The sequence below is a fragment of the Eretmochelys imbricata genome, chromosome 4 (genome assembly GCF_965152235.1).
Source record: "Eretmochelys imbricata isolate rEreImb1 chromosome 4, rEreImb1.hap1, whole genome shotgun sequence".
NCBI classification, from domain to species: domain Eukaryota; kingdom Metazoa; phylum Chordata; order Testudines; family Cheloniidae; genus Eretmochelys; species Eretmochelys imbricata.
Window position 1 is genome coordinate 125,619,633 of NC_135575.1, and position 22,012 is coordinate 125,641,644.

A 22,012-nucleotide genomic window follows, 5' to 3' on the forward strand; every position below is an offset into this window, starting at 1 on the left:
GAAGAAATCAAGGGATGTGTAAAGCAAGGAGGATGAGGATGAAATATGGCCAAGAGAGGTTACAAGCCAAATGGGTACAATCTACAAAACATCATTCAGGAAAAGCCTGGTATTGATGGCAATAAACAGAAAGTAACACTTTCAAGAATACCTAGGTATGATTTGAAAATAGTACTTAAGTGACCACCGTATGAGTATGTCTACACTGGAGCTGGGAGCGTGCTTCACAGTACCAGTAGATGGATGCACCGGCTCTACTTGAGCTAGCATGTCAAAATATAGCAGCATGGCTGCAGGGCCATGGGTGGTGGCTTGGGCTAATCACCAGTTTGTACCCGGGGGGTTGGGTAGGTAGCTTAAGCAGTCACCTGTGTCCCACAGCCACACCGCTATTTTTAGCGTGCTTGCTTGAGCAGCGCTAGTACATGTCTGTCTGCCCATGCTGGGAAGTGTGTTCCCAGCTGCAGCATAGACATACCATGTGTGTCTGGCAGCCATTGGAAAGGCAAACAGAAGTGGGATATAAGTAAAGCACAAATCACAAGAGATTGTTGAGGCACCATACTCACAATTTGTGAGGCCATCTGTCCCACTTTTGTCATGTTTTCTGTAATTCAGTATATTAGGCCTCAATTCTACAGGCTGTTCTCTCACTGCACCAGAGTGAAGGCCTATCAACTTTAATGGAGTTGTGTGGGAGTAGGAGTTCAACCATGCAGAACAGCTTGCAGGGTTGTGGTCTATGTGGGTAACGGTTTCAATACACAAGAAGGCCCAGACTGATATGAAGGAAGAACTAGTCACATTAAGGGTTGTTTAGAGCAGTGGTTTTCAAACTTTTTTTTTCTGGTGACCCAGTTGAAGAAAATTGTTGATGCCTGTGATGAGGGGTTTGGGGTGTGGGAGGGGCTCAGGGCTGAGGCAGAGATTTGGGATGCAAACGTGAGGGCTGCAGGGTGGGGCCAGGAATGAGGGGTTCAAGGTGTAGGAGGGGACTGTGGGCTAGGGGTGCAGGTTCTGGGGTGGGGGATTTGGGGTGCAGGAAGGGGCTCCAGGTTCAGGGGGGCTCAGGGCTGGGGATTGGGGCACAGGGTTACCTCGGGTAGCTCGCAGTCAGCGGTGCAGTGGGGTGCTGAGGCAGGGTTCCTGCCTGTCCTGGCACCGTAGACCATGCCGTGCCCCAGAAGTGGCCAGCAGCAGGTCTGACTCCTAGGCGGAGGCACAGAAGCGGCTTCACACGGCTCTCACCCACAGGCACCCCCCCCCCATCCCATTTGTTGGGAACCGGCCAATGGGAGTGCAGAGCCGGTGCTTGGGGCAGGAGCGGCACACAGTGTCAGAACAGGTAGGTACTAGTCTGCCTTAGCTGGACAGCACCACTGACAAGACTTTTAACAGCCCGGTCGGCGGTGCTGACCAGAGCCACCACGACCCAGTACTGGGTCGCAACTTGCAGTTTGAAAACCATTGGTTTAGAGGGTAGTTAGTGTGGAGGGGATAGCGAAAGGCAGGAGAAGCAGCTACACCGAAGAGCTGAAAGCATTAAACAGCCTCATAAAAGCATTAGACAAATGAAAAAGGAACAATAATGTGACTTTCAAAAAACAAGAAGTCTCCTAATCTTATTTTGTTGACTTGCTCTTTTTGCCTCACTTAATTTCATCTCCCCTTCTTCAAAACATGTTGCATCTAAATCAGGGGCTAATCCTGCAAAAAGTTACTTCAGCAAATATCCTGTTTCCATGAAAAATCCATTTGCTTCAGTGAGAATGTGTGATAAGGTTATACATGGAAATGATTGTTTGCAGTGTCTAGACTGTAGGCCCCTCAGGGAAAGAACCGTGTCATGACCGGGTTGCATGGCCATCTCCCTAACAAACAGGGATTAGATGCTATCATTAGGGTATATACAGGATAGGTAGTAATGGATAGCCCTGTGTTTGAGGCACATATTGGGAGTCAGCGGACCTGATTTCTGTGCTGGCTCTGCCACAGACTTCCTATATATCTTCAGCTCACTGAACCTCTTTGTTTCGGTTTACCCAGCTGTAAAAGTGGAGGTACAGAGGCGTGGTGAAGCTAAGGTTTGCAAAGTGTTTTTCAGATGGAAGAACTACAAGTTATTCTGTATTTAATGAGCTGTACAAATAGTCTGGCATCCCCCAATGTTCCTATTGCTGAAACAAAAAAGTGCCTCATCAAAGTTTAAAGGAAACTTTGAACATTTAAGGGGCTAGAAACCCTTTTGAGATATCAGATATGTTTGATATGGGGTCAAACAGTTTTCCAGCCAAAAATATTTCAATTTCACAACAATCAGCAGCAATCCTGTAAGGTTTTGGGATAGAATAAATATTGATTTGTCGTGAGACCAGATGCCCAACATTGTGCAAATACTATAAACGGAAAGTGTTTTTCCTAGAGTAATTTAAACATAAGGAATATCACAAGAAATTTGCCTCAGTCTTTCCCTTGGCCAAATCCTGTCTTATTCAGGTGAGGAGTGCTACTGACATCTGTGGAACTACTTATAGGAGAAATGTGAGCAGGATTTGGTCACATGATGTTACACCCAAAACCAGTTACAGTAGTGTTCCATCCCATCAAGTTTTCACTTGATATTGAGACTTGAGCTTTAAGACCTAGCTTCTGTTAAGAGTTTCACAAGTTCATATAACAAGGATTTTTTCCAAATCACCCAATCTTTGTTGAATGTATTCAGATGTAGAATTTATCGTGCATGGTGCTATTTTATTGCTTGACCAGTTGATGTCACTAAATTCAAAGCAACTGCCACAGAGGCTCAAGAAATCTAAAAAAAAGCAATGTTAACTTTGACAACAAAATCTTCACAAAGCATGAAGCAGCACAGACCATATATGTTATCAAACTGTTTTGTATGTGCATGTCAGTAAACTTCAATTTACCTGCTTAATCTCTCCAGCTACAAACATCAAGGGTACAATACTTCCAGAGACATCTGTAACAAAGGAACAATGTAGAAGCACCTTCATTTTCTAAGGACAGAAAGCAAGTAAAGCTAATTGGAAATATTTTAATTATCAACATCTCTGTTTATAGCTTCTTCATGACAGTATTTGACACTAGAGATGAATATTCTGATTACAAGGCTAAAATGGCAGTGGTTTTAGCACACCAGCTGCATAATCATGTTGACCAGTATTGTCTAGTTTGTGCTCTCCCATCTGTCTGTCTCCACCTGTTGTCTCGTCTTGTAAGCTGTTTTTTGCCTCATATCTCCCCATTGGCTTGGCCTACAATTTTCTGTTTTGTTGACTTTGCTGAAAAATGCCTTTTTAAAGTGCTTTATTGGTGGAATTAAAAAGATATAAAAAGCTTGTGATGGGATGTACGTACCCCACATTCAGATAGACGGAAGGAACTAACTAGAGGCTACAGCTGGAATATTCTCCCTCTACTTGGTTCTTGAAGGGATTATATCTAGTGTTGCACTACATCCTATCTTGTAGTCTGAAGACTGGCTGGTTGGCCTTCTCTGCCCTTCTGAAATCTTAAAGAGATAGCAGTTGTTGGGTGCTGGTAAGTAGGCAGACCCACTGTCACCCCCCATAAACCCAGTGGAAGGTTCCTCAGGGAGACTCTGTTCCTTGCTTGATTCACACATGCCCATTCACCCAAGATGTTCTTCATCTAATTCTGCTATAGGCATCACTCAGCATTTTGTGTCCTTAAGTGAAATTAGCATTTCAGTGCTTACTTCTGGATGCAGGGGAAGAAACCCTAATGAGAGTGGCTAGCACTGACAAGCGCAATCAGTGGTGTGTCAGTTGGTATAATACATCCGATAGAAGCACAAACTTCTAGTGATAAAATCTAGACAAGATCTTTGCTGCACAGACTGCCTCACTTCAATGATTGTATGCAGTATTGTTGTAGCTGTGTTGGTCCCAGGACGTTAGAGGAACAAGGTGGGTGAGGTAGTATCTTGTTGGATCAACTTCTATTGATGAGACAGACAAGCTTTCAAGCTTACACAGAGCCTTCAGTGACATACTCTCAGCTGGGGACTGAACCTTAAACAAATCGCCAAGTCTATAACCTGTTGGGGTCTCTTGCTAGAGGCACAATTATGGAATAGATGATGGGACTCCCGTAGGGGCATCAAATAACCTCTGCATCCAGACAGTTCCACTACACTTTGCTGGGCTGATTCTCAATTACATTAAGGCTCCCATGTTTAGTGATTTTTTCTCCTTAATATTTATTTATTTATTGATTGCACCTCACAATAGGGTACAGTTTCATGATCACAGAATCGTAGAAATATAGAGTTGGAAGGGAACTCAAGAGGTCATCTAGTCCATCTTTCAGCACTAAGGCAGGATTAAATATACTTAGACTCAGGGCTGGTTCTAGGACATCAACTTTCATGGGAGTATCTTTGTTCAGTTTTGCTGATTGGCTAGCCATATTTTGTTTTGTTTAGCTGCTCAGCAGGGGTGGAGGGAAGGGGTTGCTGAAAATGTTTTCCATTCTGGCTTGCAAAATGCATAGGTCCACTCCTGCCTAGGACCATCTCTGACAGATGTTTGTCTAATCTATTCTTGATACACAATTATTTGCAGAAATAATGATTTTCTGAAAGGTCTTTCCATATACAACATTACTTCTCAATGGTGCTGAAAATCAAAATCAAAGAATCAGATGCTCCTTAAAGATAGCACAACAAAAGGAGAAGTTTCCTTTTTAGTGTGTATGCTAGGTCAATGAAATTACACAGTTGGTATGAATTCGTCTTAAAAATTTATTTACCTCAGAAACGTATACATTCATAGGTTTGTCACAAGGAAATTGGCAGTAATTCACAGAAAATGAATATTTACATGTGTGCAAATTTCACATATTACACAAGACAGTGTTATGTAGTTTTACTATACTGTGTTATGTAAGTACTTTTGCAGTTTAAGGCACTCAAGATGAATAATAATAGTTGTCAGAGGAAATAAACAAAATGCTAGTATAATTCTATATCTGAATCAACTGCTTCCTGCAAGACAGTATATTGTAAGTGTCAATGGTCTGGTATGACCTAGTCAGTTGTTTTCAGACAGGGCAGAATTCATTTGATCAAAATCTGCAAAAGAAAAAAAAAAAAGCAGAGGTCGAAAGTAATAAACGTTTTCTGGGTTACCTCTGAGAAATCCTCTCCTCACACTAGTTCTCTCAACATAGAGTAGAACCAGCTCTAATGACTTTTTGCAAACACTTGATTGACAGCATGCTTCACATTCAGCTCCTCATATTAGAGGAGAAGCAGAGAAACCTAGAGGATTCCCATTAAAACTTCACAAATATTAACCTATTAAAAGATATCAAAAACTTGCTTTACATTTTCCAAGCACCACATAAACCTTAGTTTATACTCAACGTTCCTTTAAGGTGGGCACAGAGATTAAGTGACTTGCCTAAAACCATACACTGTGTTAAAAGCTGGGAGCTGAACCCAAGGATTTTGGCTCGAAATCTAGTTCAAAGATCACATCTCTCTTTTCTAAAGGAGAATTCAATCATAGGTAATATCTAATGTGGATCCCGTTTTATTATTTTTATAAATAGAAAATCTTACCCTATAACACCTTTGTTAAATGCATGAAATAACTTAAATACAAACAGTGTCAGAAATAAAACCTGGTGTGCATAAAGATATAAAAGTCAACACCAGGAGAGATTATTCACCAATCTGGATTCAGAAACCTTATCATACAAACTTGGATCAGTTCTATTCTCCTTCTACGGAGTTTGAGCTCATCACCATGTTACCATTACAGTACTCTTGAGACACAAAAGTTAAGAAACACAGGACTTTAAAGTACGGTATTTTTTCCCTCCCTCCCCTTGTTAAACAACATACACTGGAAAAGTCAGTTATGTGGAAATGTTGCTCTTCCTATTAACACCTTGGCTTTAGGATTTTCCTACACAAATATATGTCAACAAGAGTTACATGCACCTACCATTAATAGGGTTGTTAATGCTGCAATTTTATCTTAGCTGACAGGAAGTGAGAACAGTAGGTTTGGGATCATTTGTAATACACCACTTTATTTTATACAAGGACTCCAAACTGAATAGACATGTTAAAACCAACAGAAAGAACCATTTGTGATTTACACAATGTATAATGGGACCATTGTGCTCTACATATACTGAATTTGATGCGCTGACAACTTTATCCACGTGATTTAATAGAAGTTTTATGTATTATTTACCATCCTTCCTATTGCCTTTGATAGTGATGATATGGGAGAAGTCTGAATCTCAATCTGGGTTACTCTCCAGATTATTCTCCACTTCAGCCTATATCCTCCTTTTTTCTTTCATACATACACGAAAAAGTTTTATTGGCAACTATCTTTCTGACTGAGAACTTGTGAATAGGGTTTCTGATGGAGCAAACTTAATACTGGTCCACAATTGTCCAGAGAGGTTATCAGTAAGCAATATATAAAAATCCACACCCACCATCAGAGCTGAGCATACCACTGCAGGCACTGGGAGGCTGATTGCAGGAGTTAGAGATGGGCCTTCTGTAAGGCATGACTTACAAAGCCCACTTCCTTGATTTCCTATATCCACCATTGAACCAAGTTATTTCCATAAGCATCCTTGTTATTTACAGATTAATTATAAACTATTACAAAATCTCAGTCAAGCACCAGTACTGACTCAAGAAGCAATACAAGTCAGAAAATTAGTATTCCCTGTCACAAATGGACAGTGCTTTTCTTTCAAAAGTTCTCCTTTCCTAACAGTTTTGTCCACAATGCCTCTTTGGCCAGGTCCTTCCTCCAACTTCACATCCACATGATTAGGAAAGTAGCAGCAGCGATTCCTCAAAGGGCACGTCTTGTAAATACCTTTCACAGCAGAGCCAGATCAGCCTTTTTCACAGAAAGAGCTGTAACGAGGGTCTGAAATCCAGCAGCCTGGTTTGGAAGGGCTTATCAAAGAGATACTTTAAATGCAAGTCTGTAGGCAGTGGGAGAACAAATGGCAGAAACAGTTTCTGTGTGCAAAGTTCAGGAAATCAAACCCAGTGGCATGGGAATTCCTATTTAATTTTGGGGGAAAAACTACCATCCCTCTAAGTGCCCATTTTTCCACAGTGTGTTTGATCTTACAGTCAGTTCATTTTGCAGGCTGTGTCACCTTGGTCCACAGTAACCATAAGGACATTTGAGAATCAAGCTGTCATGGCTGGGTAAGACATGGGTGGAATAGTATTCAACCAAACTTCCAATGTTCCAAAACATGGTTTCTGAGTCCAAGTAAAACTGTGAATCCTGTTGTAGGGATAGAAAATACATCTGTAATCAATGGCACCTATGAAGCCTTTCCAAACAGACCACTACTTTGCAAAGTATTATGTACGTGACCTAAGCTCTAACCCTAAGCTCATGTCACATAAATGATAAGCCCAAACCAAACCTGGGGATCCAAACACCCTATAATTTTACTGAAGATCATATTTGGGTCTGAACATTATAGACTTCCTATCTTCATAAATGGAAGGCCCAGATCAGAGTTCTCCGGCTCTAAATCCAGATCTGATTTTTGCAGCTCAGGCCTATCTGTACTTTTTTTGCAGAGGGGGGAGGGAGGAAGGGGGAGAGAGGGTGTTTGGAGGTAACGGGAAGCCTTAGGCTGATACTGTATGATGTAACTAGAGCAGGTGTAAATACCATAGAGGCCCTTTTTATATACAGCATTCATACCAACCTTTTCAAAGATTCTGTAGTTTCTCACTTTCTCAGCAGATTCATCCCATACAACTAATACCTTGAAAAAGAAAATGCAATATTACATTCAGCATGCATAAAAAAGTCTTCCTAACAAATTTATGAAGAAAAAACTCAAAACTACCTTTTTTGAGGAATCAGTTACATTTCTTTCAAATAACTGAACATTGAGCATTATGCAAGTTAGGATGTACAGCTACTGCTTCAGACCTACTTCCCTTTTTAAAAAAGGGCATGTCTAAATTGCTAAATACATTACTGTAATTAAACTCCAATATCGTTAATTTGCAAATAACAATTAAATGGGAGTTACATTTAATTAACTTATAGCACAGGTTCCCCTATTGTGAGTTACCTTTCCAGGCTTGGTAGATGAATTCCTAATACAGTACAATCCATTTTGTGGATGTCCTCTTGAGCTGGTAGCTTTGAACATCCTAAAATAATATGGAAACTGTAAATATCACATTCAGAAAATACTAACAAACTTAACAGATTTTGGATAGAATGGTTATGTCTACATCTCAAAATCCTTAATGTAAATCATCATTTCACGGATTGTAATGATTTAGCCTAAGAACTGACTAAAGGCTGGGAAGGCAGTTTCACAGACTGATGGTAATGGACACTTAATAGAACCTCATCATTTTAGGAAGACTCATTAGGGTCCTTAAGCAGCTAGTGTATAGGGAGGTAGTGATGTCTTAGTGGATTGCGCACGGGCTGGAAAAAAGAAACTCTAGGTCTCTAATCTCTACTCTCTCCCCAACTTGCTGTGTGGCTTTCAAAACATCACTGACTCTCTGCTTCACTTTCCCAATCTGTATTTCCCTACTAGGATGGATGGTGTGAAGATCTCAGTTGATTAATATTTGCACAATACTTTAGACTCAATTTTTTTTTAATGGATTCTATGCTCATGAAACATGCTGACTGGTAGCACTGAAGCATGAAGGTCTCTTTCTCCACAGACCAGTGAATCAAGTTACATTCAAGTCAAATTGCCTATTGTTCCCCTTCTCCTAACCTATCTATGTCTCTGTCTCTCTTTAGATCATCAGCTTCTCCGGGCATCCTTGGATCATCTTCCTGAGTAATTCAAAACTCACTAGCATATATTGGATGGTACGAAACAAACAACAACAGAGCAGGCAGTAGCAATACAATTTTCTCATACTGCGCTCCCTTCTTCTCCCCCTTCCCGCCCCCCAGTTCTCCAGCTTTTACTTGGAGGGATCACCTTTAGAGCGCGAGAGGACAATTCAGTCGCACGCGTTCTATCATTGGCCTCTCTGCTGAGGACTGCCAACAAGCTTATGGTGGCAATTGTTGTTGAGGATACTTGTCCATTGGGAACTGAACTAAGACCATCAAATTCATTTCATATAGGTCATGAAATGGCCATCACATTATAATGACTTTTGGTCACTACCAGTCTGGGCTACATTTGAACCAGTGACCTAGAGTTTAAAAGTTCTATAGAACCCTAAGCCAGACTCCAGTCCAATTCATTGTCCCAGAAGGAATAAATCTTATGCATTACTACTTTATGGTCAATACTTTAACATGTAATTAGCTTTCCTAGAGGCCACTGGTTTTCAATTTAAAGGACTTGTAATTTTTTATTTATATACAAACTAATGGTAAATTATTTCATGCGTTCAATAGAAATCTCACGTTGATTTACTAGTCTTAACTCTCACAATATGGCTTTCTAGACTGCAGGTCATTTTATTTGAGGATTTATAAGCAACTCCTCTTTCCAAAAAAAAGAAAAAAAGTTAAGTTTACCTTTCTACTTCAATGGATTCATAGGTCTGGACAAATACCGAATTAGGCAGTTCAACCTGTTAAGACAGCGTTTAAAAAAAATTAAAATGTGTAAAGTAAGGTAAACAGCAATATTTTAAAAAGATGATTGGAATAACTGAAACAGAGCAAAGTGTCTTTTGACATACTGCAGCTACCTAGGATTCTCTAAATTCAGGCCCAAATTTTATAGGTAACTTCTATGGTACAGCAAATATTTTGTAGAATTAAATTACACCCATGGTCTCCTGATTTTGTTACTATACTATTATTCCCTATTGTGTGCTCCTTCAAAAGCGCTAATACATTCTGGCGTATCTGACATTAGAATCAAAATCTGTTACCAGCGCTCTCATAAAGTTGGCCAATGCAGTGGAGCAGTATTCTGAAGTGAAGTATTGTTACTAATTATACTAACTCCTTTCTAACTTACAGACCTGACTCAAGCCCAAATTTACAACCCCCTAAAACTTAGAAGTGTTCTCTTTAGGAATGTGCCATCTGATCTTACTTTTTCATAATCCTCATCTGAATCTTCACCAGACTTGTTTTGCTTTGAAGGTAATGCTGGTTTCTCAAATGAGAAGCTTCGGAAACTCTGCCCATCTGGTGGCGATCTCCTGGAAGAAAGAACAAAACTGAAGAACGTTTCTGCAGAAAAAACATTCAGAGACAATAAATGCAGAACCAGTTTGTTCTGTTTCCGTTAGCTCCTTATTGGTCATTTAACAGTTTTTATTATTCACTTCAAAACTGCTGAGCAATGCAATGGACATAGAGGCTTTCATCTGTAAGGACATTTTTGCAGATATACACCATGTCCCTTACTAAGGAATGTACTTACACTGAAGCATGCATTTCCTTCTCTGTAAGAGCCTGCATGTGCTTTAAGAGCATAAAGCTATTTTTTCAATTCCTGTTGAAATACTGATGTGAAGGCTTTTTACCAGCTACAGTCTAAGACTCTGTTGTATCTTTTCAGCATAACCCGACACAGACAAGATACACTTTTGTTCTTATGTGCTTTACTTTAGGTTGTATAATACTTATTCCTGTATTTCCAAGAGCCACAGTTTGTTGCAGGGTTTTCAAATGCTGTGCAGTTAAGATTACAGACAAAATCAGTGACTATATAATGTCTCATAAGGAACATCAGACATATTCACACCCTGAAGACAGTAGGGGAATACCATAAAACTTCCAGACAGATTCCTTAGTGTAGCAATTTTTAAACATGGAATCATAGAAATTTAGGGCTGGAAGGAACCTGAGAAGTCATCAAGTGTCGTCCCCTGTGCTGAGGCAGACAAAGTAAACCTAGACCATTCCTGACATGTTTGGCCAACCTGTTCTTAAAACCTTCCAAAGATGGGGGATTCCACAACCTCTCTTGGAAACCTATTCCAGAGCTTAACTACCTTTATAGTTAGAAAGTTTTTCCTAGTCTCTAATTAAAATGTCCCTTGCTGGAAATTAAGTCCATTACTTACAGTCCTACCTTCAGTGGACATGGAGAACAATTGAACACTGTCTTCTTTATAACAGCCCTTACTTAACATATTTGAAGACTTATTAGACCTCACCCAGTCTTCTTTTCTCAAGACTAAACATGCCTAAGTTTTGGGGTTGTTTTTTTTTAAAACTTTTTTTATCATTTTTGTTGCTCTCCTCTGGACTCTAATTTATCCACATCTTTTCTAAAGTATGGTGCCCAGAACTGGACACGGTGCTCCAGCTGAGGCTACATCAGTGCCAAGTAGAGCAGGACGTTTACCTCTTGTGTCTTACATACAATACTCCTGTTAATTCACCACAATATGATATTAGCTTTTTTGCAACTGCATCACATTGACGACTTATATACAATTTGTAATCCACTATAACCTCCAGATCCTTTTCAGTACTACTACTAGCCAGTTATTCCCATTTTGTAGTCATGCATTTGATTTTTCCCTCCTAAGTGAAATACTTTGCACTTGTCTTCATTGATTTCACCTTGCTGATTTCAGACCAATTCTCCAATTTGTCGAGGTCATTTTGAATTCTAATCCTGTCTTCCAAAGTGCTTGCAATCCCTTCCAGGCTGGTGTCATCTGCAAATTTTATAAGCATATTCTCCACTCCATTATCCAAGTCATTAATGAAAATGACCCAGGACTGATCCCTGTGCAACAGATACACCCACCCAAATTGACAGCGAACCACTGACAACTACTTTGAGTACAGTCTTTCAACCAGACTTGCACCCACCTTATCGTAATTTCATCTAGATCAATGGTTTTCACCCTTTTTTCAATTGCAGACCCCTAAAAAATTTCAAATGGAGATTTAGAAATCTTAGTCTGTGAAGCCACAAGGGTCTGGGGACCACAGGTTGAATACTACTAATCTTGACCATATTTCCCTGGTTTGCTTAAGAGAATGTCAGTGGGGGACTGTGTCAAAAGCCTTTCTAAAAAATCAAGATATATTATGTCTACTGCTTTCCCCACACCACAAGGCCAGTAAGTGGCACGATCTGTTCTTGACAAATCCATACTGGCTATTCTTAATATACCTATTATCCTCCAGGTGCTTACCAATTGATTGTTTAATAATTTGTTTCAGTATCTTTCCAGGTATCAAGGTTAGATTGACTAGTCTATAATTCCCAGGATCTTCTTTGTTCCCCTTTTTAACAATAGGTACTATGTTTGCCCTCCTCTTGTCCTCTGGGACCTCATCCATCCTCCAGGAGTTCTCAAAGAAAATTGCTAACAGTTCCAAGACTGCTTCAGCTAGTTCCTTAAGTATCCTAGGATTAATTTCATAAGGCCCTGCTAACATGAATACATCTAACTTATCAAGATAAAGAATATTTAGATCTTTCCCTATTTTGGCTTGCATTTCTTCCCCCTTGTTCTTAATGTTGATTGTGTTGAGTATCTGGTCACCACTAACCTTTTTAGGGAAGACTGAATCAAAATAGGCATTAACATCTCAGTCTTTTTCATGTCATCCTGGATCATGCTTACATGTATCATGACTTACAATCAACCACACTGCATCTGTTCTATATCTCCTTGAGAAGTATCATATCAAGTTGGCGTATAACAGTAAAACTAAGAATTGGTTTGTTTACTTTCACTGATGAACATTACAAAAATGTGCAGTAACTTCACTGCAAAGCTTGGGGAAGAGGGACAATGCTGACTTGGGCCTGATGAACTAAGTATCAGAGATATCATTTGGTAAATATGCTACAGAAAGTTTGATCTGTTTTCATACTTACTGTAACTGAGGAAGTAAAGATTTCTCTGATCTAGATTTGAATACAGGCACAGGCGGTTTAGGTAGCACTTGTGGCACGAACAGTCCAGGTTTGCCATGTTCTTTTGGTGCTCTGGTCTCCATTGGCACTTGTGGAACATACATCCCAGGTTTGCTGTGTTCTTTTGGCACTTTGGCCTCCACTGGCTTCTCCATTAATAGCTTGGGTTTGTTGCTTGGTAATGGAGGTGGGACCCGTGGAGAAAGGTTCATTTGTTTTAGCCCCTCACATCCTTCACTGCCCACTGAAATGCAGACTAGAGGTAGACTCTCTGCTGATGGCGAGCAGCTCTCTTTGACACAGGAAAGATTTTTGAGATGAGGCATAGGGGGCACCGGTGGTGGTAGATCACTTACTCTACGGCTCGATGGCTGTATTTTTAGATTTGACTCCGCTCTGCAATGAAACTGGGATTCTCCCCTTGTATTTAAGGAATCCTCTGGTTTTATATCAGGTAAGCTTCTTTTAGGAGGTGGTGGAGGAACCATAGGCCCAGTGGACTGGCCTGCATAGGAGTGCACCCTTGTCTCTGCATAGGGAACTTTTCTGATGTGAGGAACTGGAGGTGGCGGGTAGGCTGGTGGGAGGATCATGTTATCTGTGTAAGAAAACCCCACAGAACATGAGGAATTAAATTTAAAAATTGAAAATAAGATTCTACTCTCCTTTTGTTTGAAGTGAAGTTTCTATTTGATTTAGGATATTTTAGGGCACCTATCATCATGATATCTCAGTGCCAGATGGACACTTAACTTTGAAACACAGTTCTGGACTTTACTAAGGGCCAAACTCTGCAGTCCGTACTCTGGCACAAGTCACATTAACTTCATTGGGCGTTTTGCCTATGTTAGGATGGAAGGAAGTCCAGAAGCATGTTGAAAAGAATCATCCATCCTTTTGACGGATCCATGGACTAGCAGCAAGACCTTCCAATATTCAGCTGGCTGACAATGGCTAGAAACACAGTCATTTAAAGGTACTCAGCACTTGTGCTAATGTTCTTGGCTTCCTCAACTGCCACTGGTTTCACTGAGAGTTTAGACATTGAGTACCTCTCAGGTTAAAGCTCCACTTATTCATTGCTTTACAATTATTCACAAAAAGAAAAGGAGTACTTGTGGCACCTTATAGACTAACAAATTTATTTGAGCATAAGCTTTCGTGAGCTACAGCTCCCTTCATCAGATCCGATGAAGTGAGCTGTAGCTCACGAAAGCTTATGCTCAAATAAATTGGTTAGTCTCTAAGGTGCCACAAGTACTCCTTTTCTTTTTGCGAATACAGACTAACACGGCTGCTACTCTGAAACCTTTACAATTATTGTAACTACCCATGGCGCTTCACACATACTGAGTTAAAGCATCAGCCTACAGATGTTTTTATATTTCACATGTGTGTCACCTTTATCTGAGATCTTTAAAAGGTATCATGACTGGTGAATATGGTCTTACCATCTGGTCTCCCTAAATCCGTAGAATCTGGCTGTAAGTAAGATTCCTCATCTTCTTCCTGGTCATAATCTGCAGATAAAATTAAAATGTGTTTAAAACTGTAAAGTACTCATTGGGATCTGATCACAGGGAACATGCATATGCTGATTTTTATTAAAAAAAATAGATTTTTTTTTTTATAATTAATGAAAATCTGGTTCCATTACAAGGGAAAACACAAGACAGAAGATTAAGTAATTTTGGCTAGTTCCACTCAGGATAGAACCACAGGCGCCAACTTTCAGCTTTCTCCACAGTTGCTGGGCTCTAAAATAGCAGCATAGACATTTGGGCCTGGGACCCTGTGAATGGGGATAGTTCCAGAGTCTGGAATATAAATATAAACTGGAGCTGTAATATAAAGTATTATAGCAATTTTACAGCCCTGCAGCCCAAGTCAGCTGACACGGGCCAGCTGCAGGTGATTAACTGCAGTATAGACATACCATAAGTGACATAAAGGCTTTTGAAACTCCATTCTCAGCAGAGTCCCCAAAGGCTCACCTTTCCCATGAGTCTGCAGTGTAGACATACCCTTACAAGCCTAAGTCCCATTGAAAATTGTACCCACTGTCTCTGTCATAGGCCTACTCAACCCAGCTGGTCTATAAGGCCCTAACAACAACTCATTCCTCTGGAGGAGGACTCCTCCAGATGCAAAAATATTCTAATAATACACGAATGGTTAATAGGTTAACTTTACAGTTTGTGCCGGAAGCAGGTGGTTTACAGAAAGTCATGCTAAAAGTCCACATAATTCACTGTATTGCTTCTTTTTAAGCTTTTAGAACATATTATATTTAAGTGATTATAGCTCTAAGCGGCTTCTGTAAAAGTAAAGGGCATTTAATCACTCTCATTGTCAGCTTTAATAAAGATCATTTGGCATTCCCATATTGGGCAGACAGACATGGCTGAATGTTCCAAAAAAAAAAAGTGTCTTCATCCATGCTTCAGTCAGATGTATGGGCGAGAAGAATGACTTTCTGACATTAAACTGATGGACAACTACTAAGAGCACAATCTTTTACGGTGCTTAGCAACCCCTGTAAGGTTGCTTCTTCAATTGCCACTGACTTCACTCGGGGGTTTAGGATGCTGAGCATCTCTCAGAATCTGATCCCAAGTGTCCCTTATTTTACAATTATTGTAACCTTTCATGTATTGTAATGTTATCATAGGCATTAACAATTTTCTATTGTAATACTAGGCCAAACATTCTTATAGTATTTCAGCTATTTGAATTTTTTTTTAAGCCCATAAAAGTGCTGCAAACTCAGAGTGGTTTGACGAGGAAGGAGTGATCAAAAAGTCTAATTTATTGATGGAGTAAGGAGTAAAAGAGGGAAACATTCAAAATTAAAGTCTCACCTTCATTTTCTGTAGAATGAGAGTAGTTGATATTGATGGGGCGTTCTACTGAGCCATAGAAACTGTCTGCATCAGAACCAGAGTCACTACACAAAGAAAAGGAAAGGGATTTTATAGTAAGAGGTGCACTGTTGCCTTAATGGGATTTAACAGTAGATATTCAGGTTAAGAGCACATTGGCAAGTGCTGGTCTTAGAATATTGAAAACAGCAGAAAAACTGATCTAGTCTCATTTTTCAACTAACAGCCAAATAAATACTTCTAATTTTTAAGGACTTGAAATATCAACTTTATAAGTGCTCTTTATAAAAGGTTTATATTTTATTGTACTTAACCTATGTAGTAAGAAAGTCAGACATAGTTAGGAATTACTGTACTTGCTACTGTTTAATGGTAATAAAACAAACAAAAAAATCATGTTTTGTCATCAGGTGCAAAGAATGGGAAGCAACTTTATAAACATATGGGCCCAGATTTTTAAAGTTTTTTTTTTTTTAGGTGTTACTGTGCTCAGCATCACAAGGCCAACTGATTTAGGAGCCCAACTCTCATTTTCAAAAACGATGTAGGACCTTAGGAGTCTAAATCTCCTCATTTAAACACTGACTGTAGCAATGCCTAATAAAAGCAACGGCCTTACTCTTTACTAAGGAATTTTTGATAAAGTGCAAGAATCAAGAAAGTGATTCTAGAATTAGCAGGTGCATACCTTAAATCTGTTACAGTTTCCTTCTTGTCATGGTAGTAATCTATTTCATGCCTCAGTGAGACCATCCACTTCTAAAAGAAACAATTTCATGTAAACTTACTCTATTGCTTTTAGTAAAGAAATGTATAAAGCGTCTGCCCTCTGAAAGGCTGGAGGTGCTAGCAATTATGGATTGACTGCATAACAACATTTACTCACTCACAAGGGTATTGTAAGTTCCTGTGCTTTGAACATATAAAGGTATTAGAGCAGTCTAAAAATGTTACTTACCACTTACTGAACTTTTGCTCTACAGATCTCAAACTGCTACTTAGAAAGCCAGGTAATTTAATATTCCCATTTTATATATGGAGAAAGGATTTAACAAAGTCATTTTCCATGTTTATAAAAACTTTTATACTGTTTATTTCTTGAACCAAAAGTCAGGATCTGAAGACATAACATGCTGTACCAATATCTGGATTAGTACAATAGTGAGAACTCAGGCTTTTCAAATGAGGCCAAGGAGTTAGGTGCCCAAATCACAGTAAGAGAATTAGGCACCCAATTTCTAAATTCCTATGAAAACATATTCATTCCCCCCCCCCCTTGGAATATATTCTTGGGTCATGGGAAGTTATTCACCTTTCTTTCATCTTCAGAGGAGGCAGAAAAAAACCAGGTCCTGTGCTTCTTGCTAATATGAACTAATTTGAAAGGAAACACGTTGTTTGATGTTGTCTCCTCAGCTGCCCGCATAACCCTGAGAAACAGAACAAGCAACAGTGTAAAAAGCCTAGTCAATGCAGTTATTTCTGTTGCGCAGGTAAATGTAGGGTCCTAATGTTCAGCTACAAAATGGCCCTTCAAATCAACTTTGTCAAAAGGCTAAAGAAAATCTAATACCCATAGTGCCATCTGCAGTATTTATCTCATGAAAATGGAGGATGCTAGCCAAAGAGAAAGGGAGAGATCATTCACTACCGAAATCACCAAAAAGGATACCTGCTACATTTGTAACAAACTTGTTCATTATAGATTTTTAATTTTGTTATGTTATTGTACCCCAATTTCATATCATGACAGGAGGTATTTGTGTGGTTGTGCTCCTCATTTCAAGTGTCCTCACAAGGGAAATTCACGACACTACTTTTCCATTAACATAAAGGAGAACTAATATTAACTTTAGGCCTTATTTTGCCTTTCCACTCATTTTAGTGTAAGAGAGTCCTTTTAAAATAACTGATGCTTAATGACACGTGTCATTCAGCTCCTTTGAGGAGATAGGTTAGATATAGTTGTTTCTGTTTTCCCCTCCTCACCAGGTAAGACCTTACTCTCAGGTGCACAACTCAGACAGACCTCAGATGGAAATTGCTTACAAATTCATAACATGGGATTTTGGGGAGAGAAAAAGAGGTTTGGGGCTCTCAGTGCTAAGATTTTTGGTAGTCTGAAAAAATACTTGTATCCACAAAAGCCAAAGGGAACTAGGCTTATGACTACCATCACAGTTACTAGTTCATAGCTCTCATTAGGAAGTGGTTTTCAATGCTATTTTCAATGCTCTTTTCCTTCTAAAGAACAGCTTTTCCTAGAGTCACTAACTCATTAGAAGACCCTGAACCAGCTGGATTTTGAACTCCAGGGACAGATTTTCAGAAACACTCTGCTCTCATTTAGGCAGCAAAGTTAAATATATTTTTTTAAATCTGGCCAACATGCAGCAGCTGCCATTAAGGACTGCTGAACACTTTAGAAAGATCTATGGCCAGATATTCAAGATTCCCTGTCTAATTTTAAATCCTAGCTATAGTTTGCTGACATGGAGTCTTCACAGAAAAGGTTAAAAATGCAACAGGAACATGTTCTCTTACTAATTAAAGACATAAGGAAGTCAGTGTAAGAAATACCCACGGTGCTTTAGGACTGGTGTTGGTGAGTCAAGCGACATCACTCTTCCTTCTGAGTCACTTGAACCCAATGCTCCTCTGTACTTTTAGACACAGGACTGTTGAACGTGAGATGTAAAACCAAGGTCTACTCAAGGACCCAGATCCTCTTTTCAGACAAGCACATGCAACTCCCATTGATATGAATGAGAGTTGCACACATTTTCTTAGATTGTAAGCTTTTTATTCAATATTTGGGGCAGGGACAGTGTTTATGTCTGGGTTTGAACACCACCAAGCACAACATGGCCCTAATTCCTGGGACTTTTGGGTGGTGGTATAATATAAATATGTAAATGTAATATGTAATACATCACCCATGTCAATGACAGTTCCCATATTTCACATGAACAGAGGTGTTAACCCTATTATCATGGCCAAATTTCAACTCAGTTAACTTTATTCTGTTTATATAAATTCTCTGTGCACTTCTAATTGGATATGGTGTTTTCTGCTATCTTCCCTTAAGAGTTGTTTAGCACAGCTGTGCACTGTTGAAGAACTGTCACACATTACTAATACTTTAAGGCTGAAAATCCCCTACAAATAAGTATGAGAATGCGTATGTGGCCTTAGAGTGAAGAATCAGTAGAAAAATAATAAACCTCATAAGTTTGTAGATTCCAAGGCCAGAAGGGACCACTGTGATAATCCAGTCTGACCTCCTGTATAACACAAGCCATAGAACTTCCCCAAAATAATTGCTAGAGCATATCTTGACTTCAGCGGTTGTGACTAACATGGCAATGTACTCCAGATTCTGTATCCAGTTTGGTCTTGTATTGGCAGTAACTATAGTGCTGTTTTTCTAAATCAGTTTTGATTTATTAATGTGACTCTCATATATTCTGTACAGACCTATCAAATTTTGACAGTACTGTACAGCTTGAAAGAATGTGTCAATTAGATTTGTCATCACCGATTTTAAAAGCAAATATTTAATTTACATATCACATACATAGCTAGATGGGTTACAGATTTTTGCATGCATATTCTCTTGTTTATGACCATATGGGTGGTTTTGTATCGTTTCCTTTTAGCATGTCCTCTATAAGGAGGCAACATTGGCTGGCACCAGTTAACTCCAAAAGTATTTCTATTATTTTCTGATGATGATGAAGATAATTAGAAAACATGGGGACCGTGATAATATCTGCCAAAAACAAAAAGGCCACATCTATCAGTGTAAATCAGAAATCAAGTTGATCCTATTTGTTAGCATTTTGATAGCTTCTCTGAAGAAATGGTAAAAGGTGAAAGGAATAGGATCTTCTAGTAAGGAAAAACGTCATATTACCTATTGGAGCAGAGATCTCACATTGCAATACGGTGTAACACCAACAGCAACAGTGAGAAGTCTGCCTGTATTATGGAGTTAATGTAGGTTTTCCTCCCTGAATTAAACACACTACAGCAGTATTACTGTAAACATCGGTAGTGAATATGTATTTATAAGAGCATGTGCCTTTGGCACATAGCCTGTGTCTCTAAGGGCATTTATGTTGACAAAACAGTTTATTCAGATAACATAATGCCAACAGTTTGCAGCTTGAAAAGGCAACCCCAAGATCCCTTTCCCAGTTGCCTGATCACCATCTGATTTGTATGGAGTGAATGGAATAATCCTTAGTGAAATGTCACTGTGGGTGCATTAAATGTTCCTTAAGTAAACTATAATTAACAAAATCTGCATAACTAGAAAAAGTTACTTTTCCCTGAGTCAATGTTACTTAAAACTTAAGTAAAAGCCATGCTTTTATCATTAAACGGTGTCTGTGTATAATATAAATATTTTGTACCACTCACCTGTTATAGCCATTTAAAGAGAAAGCACCCTGTGGAGATGCAGATGTGCTAGTCTTAAAGTAGTAAATACATCCCTCATGGATAATCACAAATCTCAGTGGCCCTTGAAAGAGAAGGTGGGAGGAAAAAAATCAACTCAAAGTGAGTGAATTACTAAGCACTTTCAAACAATTCTGCCTGAATTACGCAGTTCTGGCTAGTTTAATAGATCATTATAATTGATGATTTTTTTAGCTGAATGACAAGTCACATGATACTGCAGTCAACTCATAAGCCTATCAGAATGTAATGTGCTGTCAGTTCTCTTCATTTGAGAGACAGCTGCTCTGAAGGGGAGTGGGGAGGTACTTCAAAGGATGTAAGGCTGACCCATACCTGTATTTCTCTAGTGGAGGAAAGCACTAGCATGAGACTGCAGCCCAAACCACATCCAAGGAACATAACCCAAAGGCCAACAATACCCGATCTCCGAAAAAAGCCACACTTCGTGACTGAAACTAAAATCAAAACATGTTCACGCTGACCCCAAAACCAGAACTAAGCCTCCCTTGCCTTTATATAGTTAGAGAAGTTGGCAATAAAACTGAGTAGTTTAAAAAAAAAATCAAATTCCAGTGTTTCTCCCTCCTATATCAAAAGCAGCAATTTCTTTCCATATCTGTTATAATGAAACTATATTTTATGCATTTCCTAGAAACAAAGAAAACACACAGCCTTGGATTTCTTACCTTAAAGGTATGTGGATTCCAGGAGCAATTACTGATATGAAAAATATGTTTACTCTAAATCTTAAGGTAGGGTGCTTGGGGGAGGTCTACCTCCAGTTCAGAATAATAGATTTCATACATTCCAATCTGGACAAGAAGTTGACTAGAACTTTGTTTTGAAAATAATGGACCAAAATGTTTGAAATAAATGAGGTATTCCAAGCACACTGGAGAGAAAGTAGATTCATTTTCTCAGTCTTATTTTTGGAGGCACTGACATCCAAATCCAACAAACTAGAGGGAAGAAAGAAATGCACATCCTCACCCCACCCCCATCTAAAATTTTTAATATTCTAAAACAAGAAAGCATCATCTTTAGATATTACTGTAAAATTAAATCCAATACGAACAAAACACATGAAAGGGCAAAGCTTCATTATAAACACAGGAACACTAACTGCCTGCCTATAATGCCTGCCTGTCACTGTCCACAAATGCAAACATTTAAAGCAACCAGATGCAGTCCAACTAACATCCTCCCCAACTTACATTTTAAGATCTGCAGCTGGGTGCCTCCTTTTTTGTGCAGGTATCCTGACTTGGTAACCCCCCCAGGCATTGTCAGTAGGTTCTGTGCTCCAATTGCCTTCATTGGGACTGGCCAGTGCTGCTCTTCTGCGGCCATTGTTCTGCTATTTAGAATGAAAAAAGTGTTTCACATTGTATGTATATTTTGCTTTAAGAAATGAACTTTCAGAAAGGAAACTTGTTTGGAAAACATGTTTAAGGAAATAACTAACAGTACAGCAGCCAAGTATGTGGAATAAACTAGTGTCTCAGAGATTTCAGGAAGTTTGCAATGCATAAAAAAAATATGGTGCACAAAGTCACGAAAGCTCATGCTCAAATAACTTGGTTAGTCTCTAAGGTGCCACAAGTACTCCTTTTCTTTTTGCGAATACAGACTAACACGGCTGTTACTCTGAAACCTGTTTATTTTTGTACATATCACCAAGGTAATGACAGTGGTCCGGAGAAGAAGTTTAACTTCATGTGTAGCAACACATTGTGAAAACATTTCCATGAAAGAAAAAAAAA

The 22,012-nt window shown here is 39.2% G+C and overlaps 1 protein-coding gene across 5 annotated transcripts in view; it reads right to left on the bottom strand.

Moving 5' to 3' along the window:
- Positions 1–4,783: 4,783 nt before the first annotated feature.
- Positions 4,784–22,012, bottom strand: part of SH3BP2 (SH3 domain binding protein 2) — a 64,106-nt gene continuing 46,877 nt past the window's right edge. For 3 of the 5 annotated variants that reach the window (XM_077815916.1, XM_077815915.1, XM_077815912.1), the window contains 12 exons: positions 21,464–21,603; positions 20,208–20,310; positions 17,095–17,212; positions 16,471–16,541; positions 15,762–15,847; positions 14,352–14,420; positions 12,862–13,498; positions 10,102–10,210; positions 9,573–9,628; positions 8,137–8,218; positions 7,762–7,821; positions 4,784–7,325 (listed from right to left, as the gene is read on the bottom strand). In XM_077815916.1, coding sequence (XP_077672042.1) covers positions 7,188–7,325; positions 7,762–7,821; positions 8,137–8,218; positions 9,573–9,628; positions 10,102–10,210; positions 12,862–13,498; positions 14,352–14,420; positions 15,762–15,847; positions 16,471–16,541; positions 17,095–17,212; positions 20,208–20,310; positions 21,464–21,599 — 1,665 coding nt within the window. In that variant the 5' untranslated portion in view covers positions 21,600–21,603 and the 3' untranslated portion in view covers positions 4,784–7,187. The remainder of the gene's footprint in view (positions 7,326–7,761; positions 7,822–8,136; positions 8,219–9,572; positions 9,629–10,101; positions 10,211–12,861; positions 13,499–14,351; positions 14,421–15,761; positions 15,848–16,470; positions 16,542–17,094; positions 17,213–20,207; positions 20,311–21,463; positions 21,604–22,012) is intronic. The other 2 variants (XM_077815913.1, XM_077815914.1) reach the window with 2 other exon arrangements.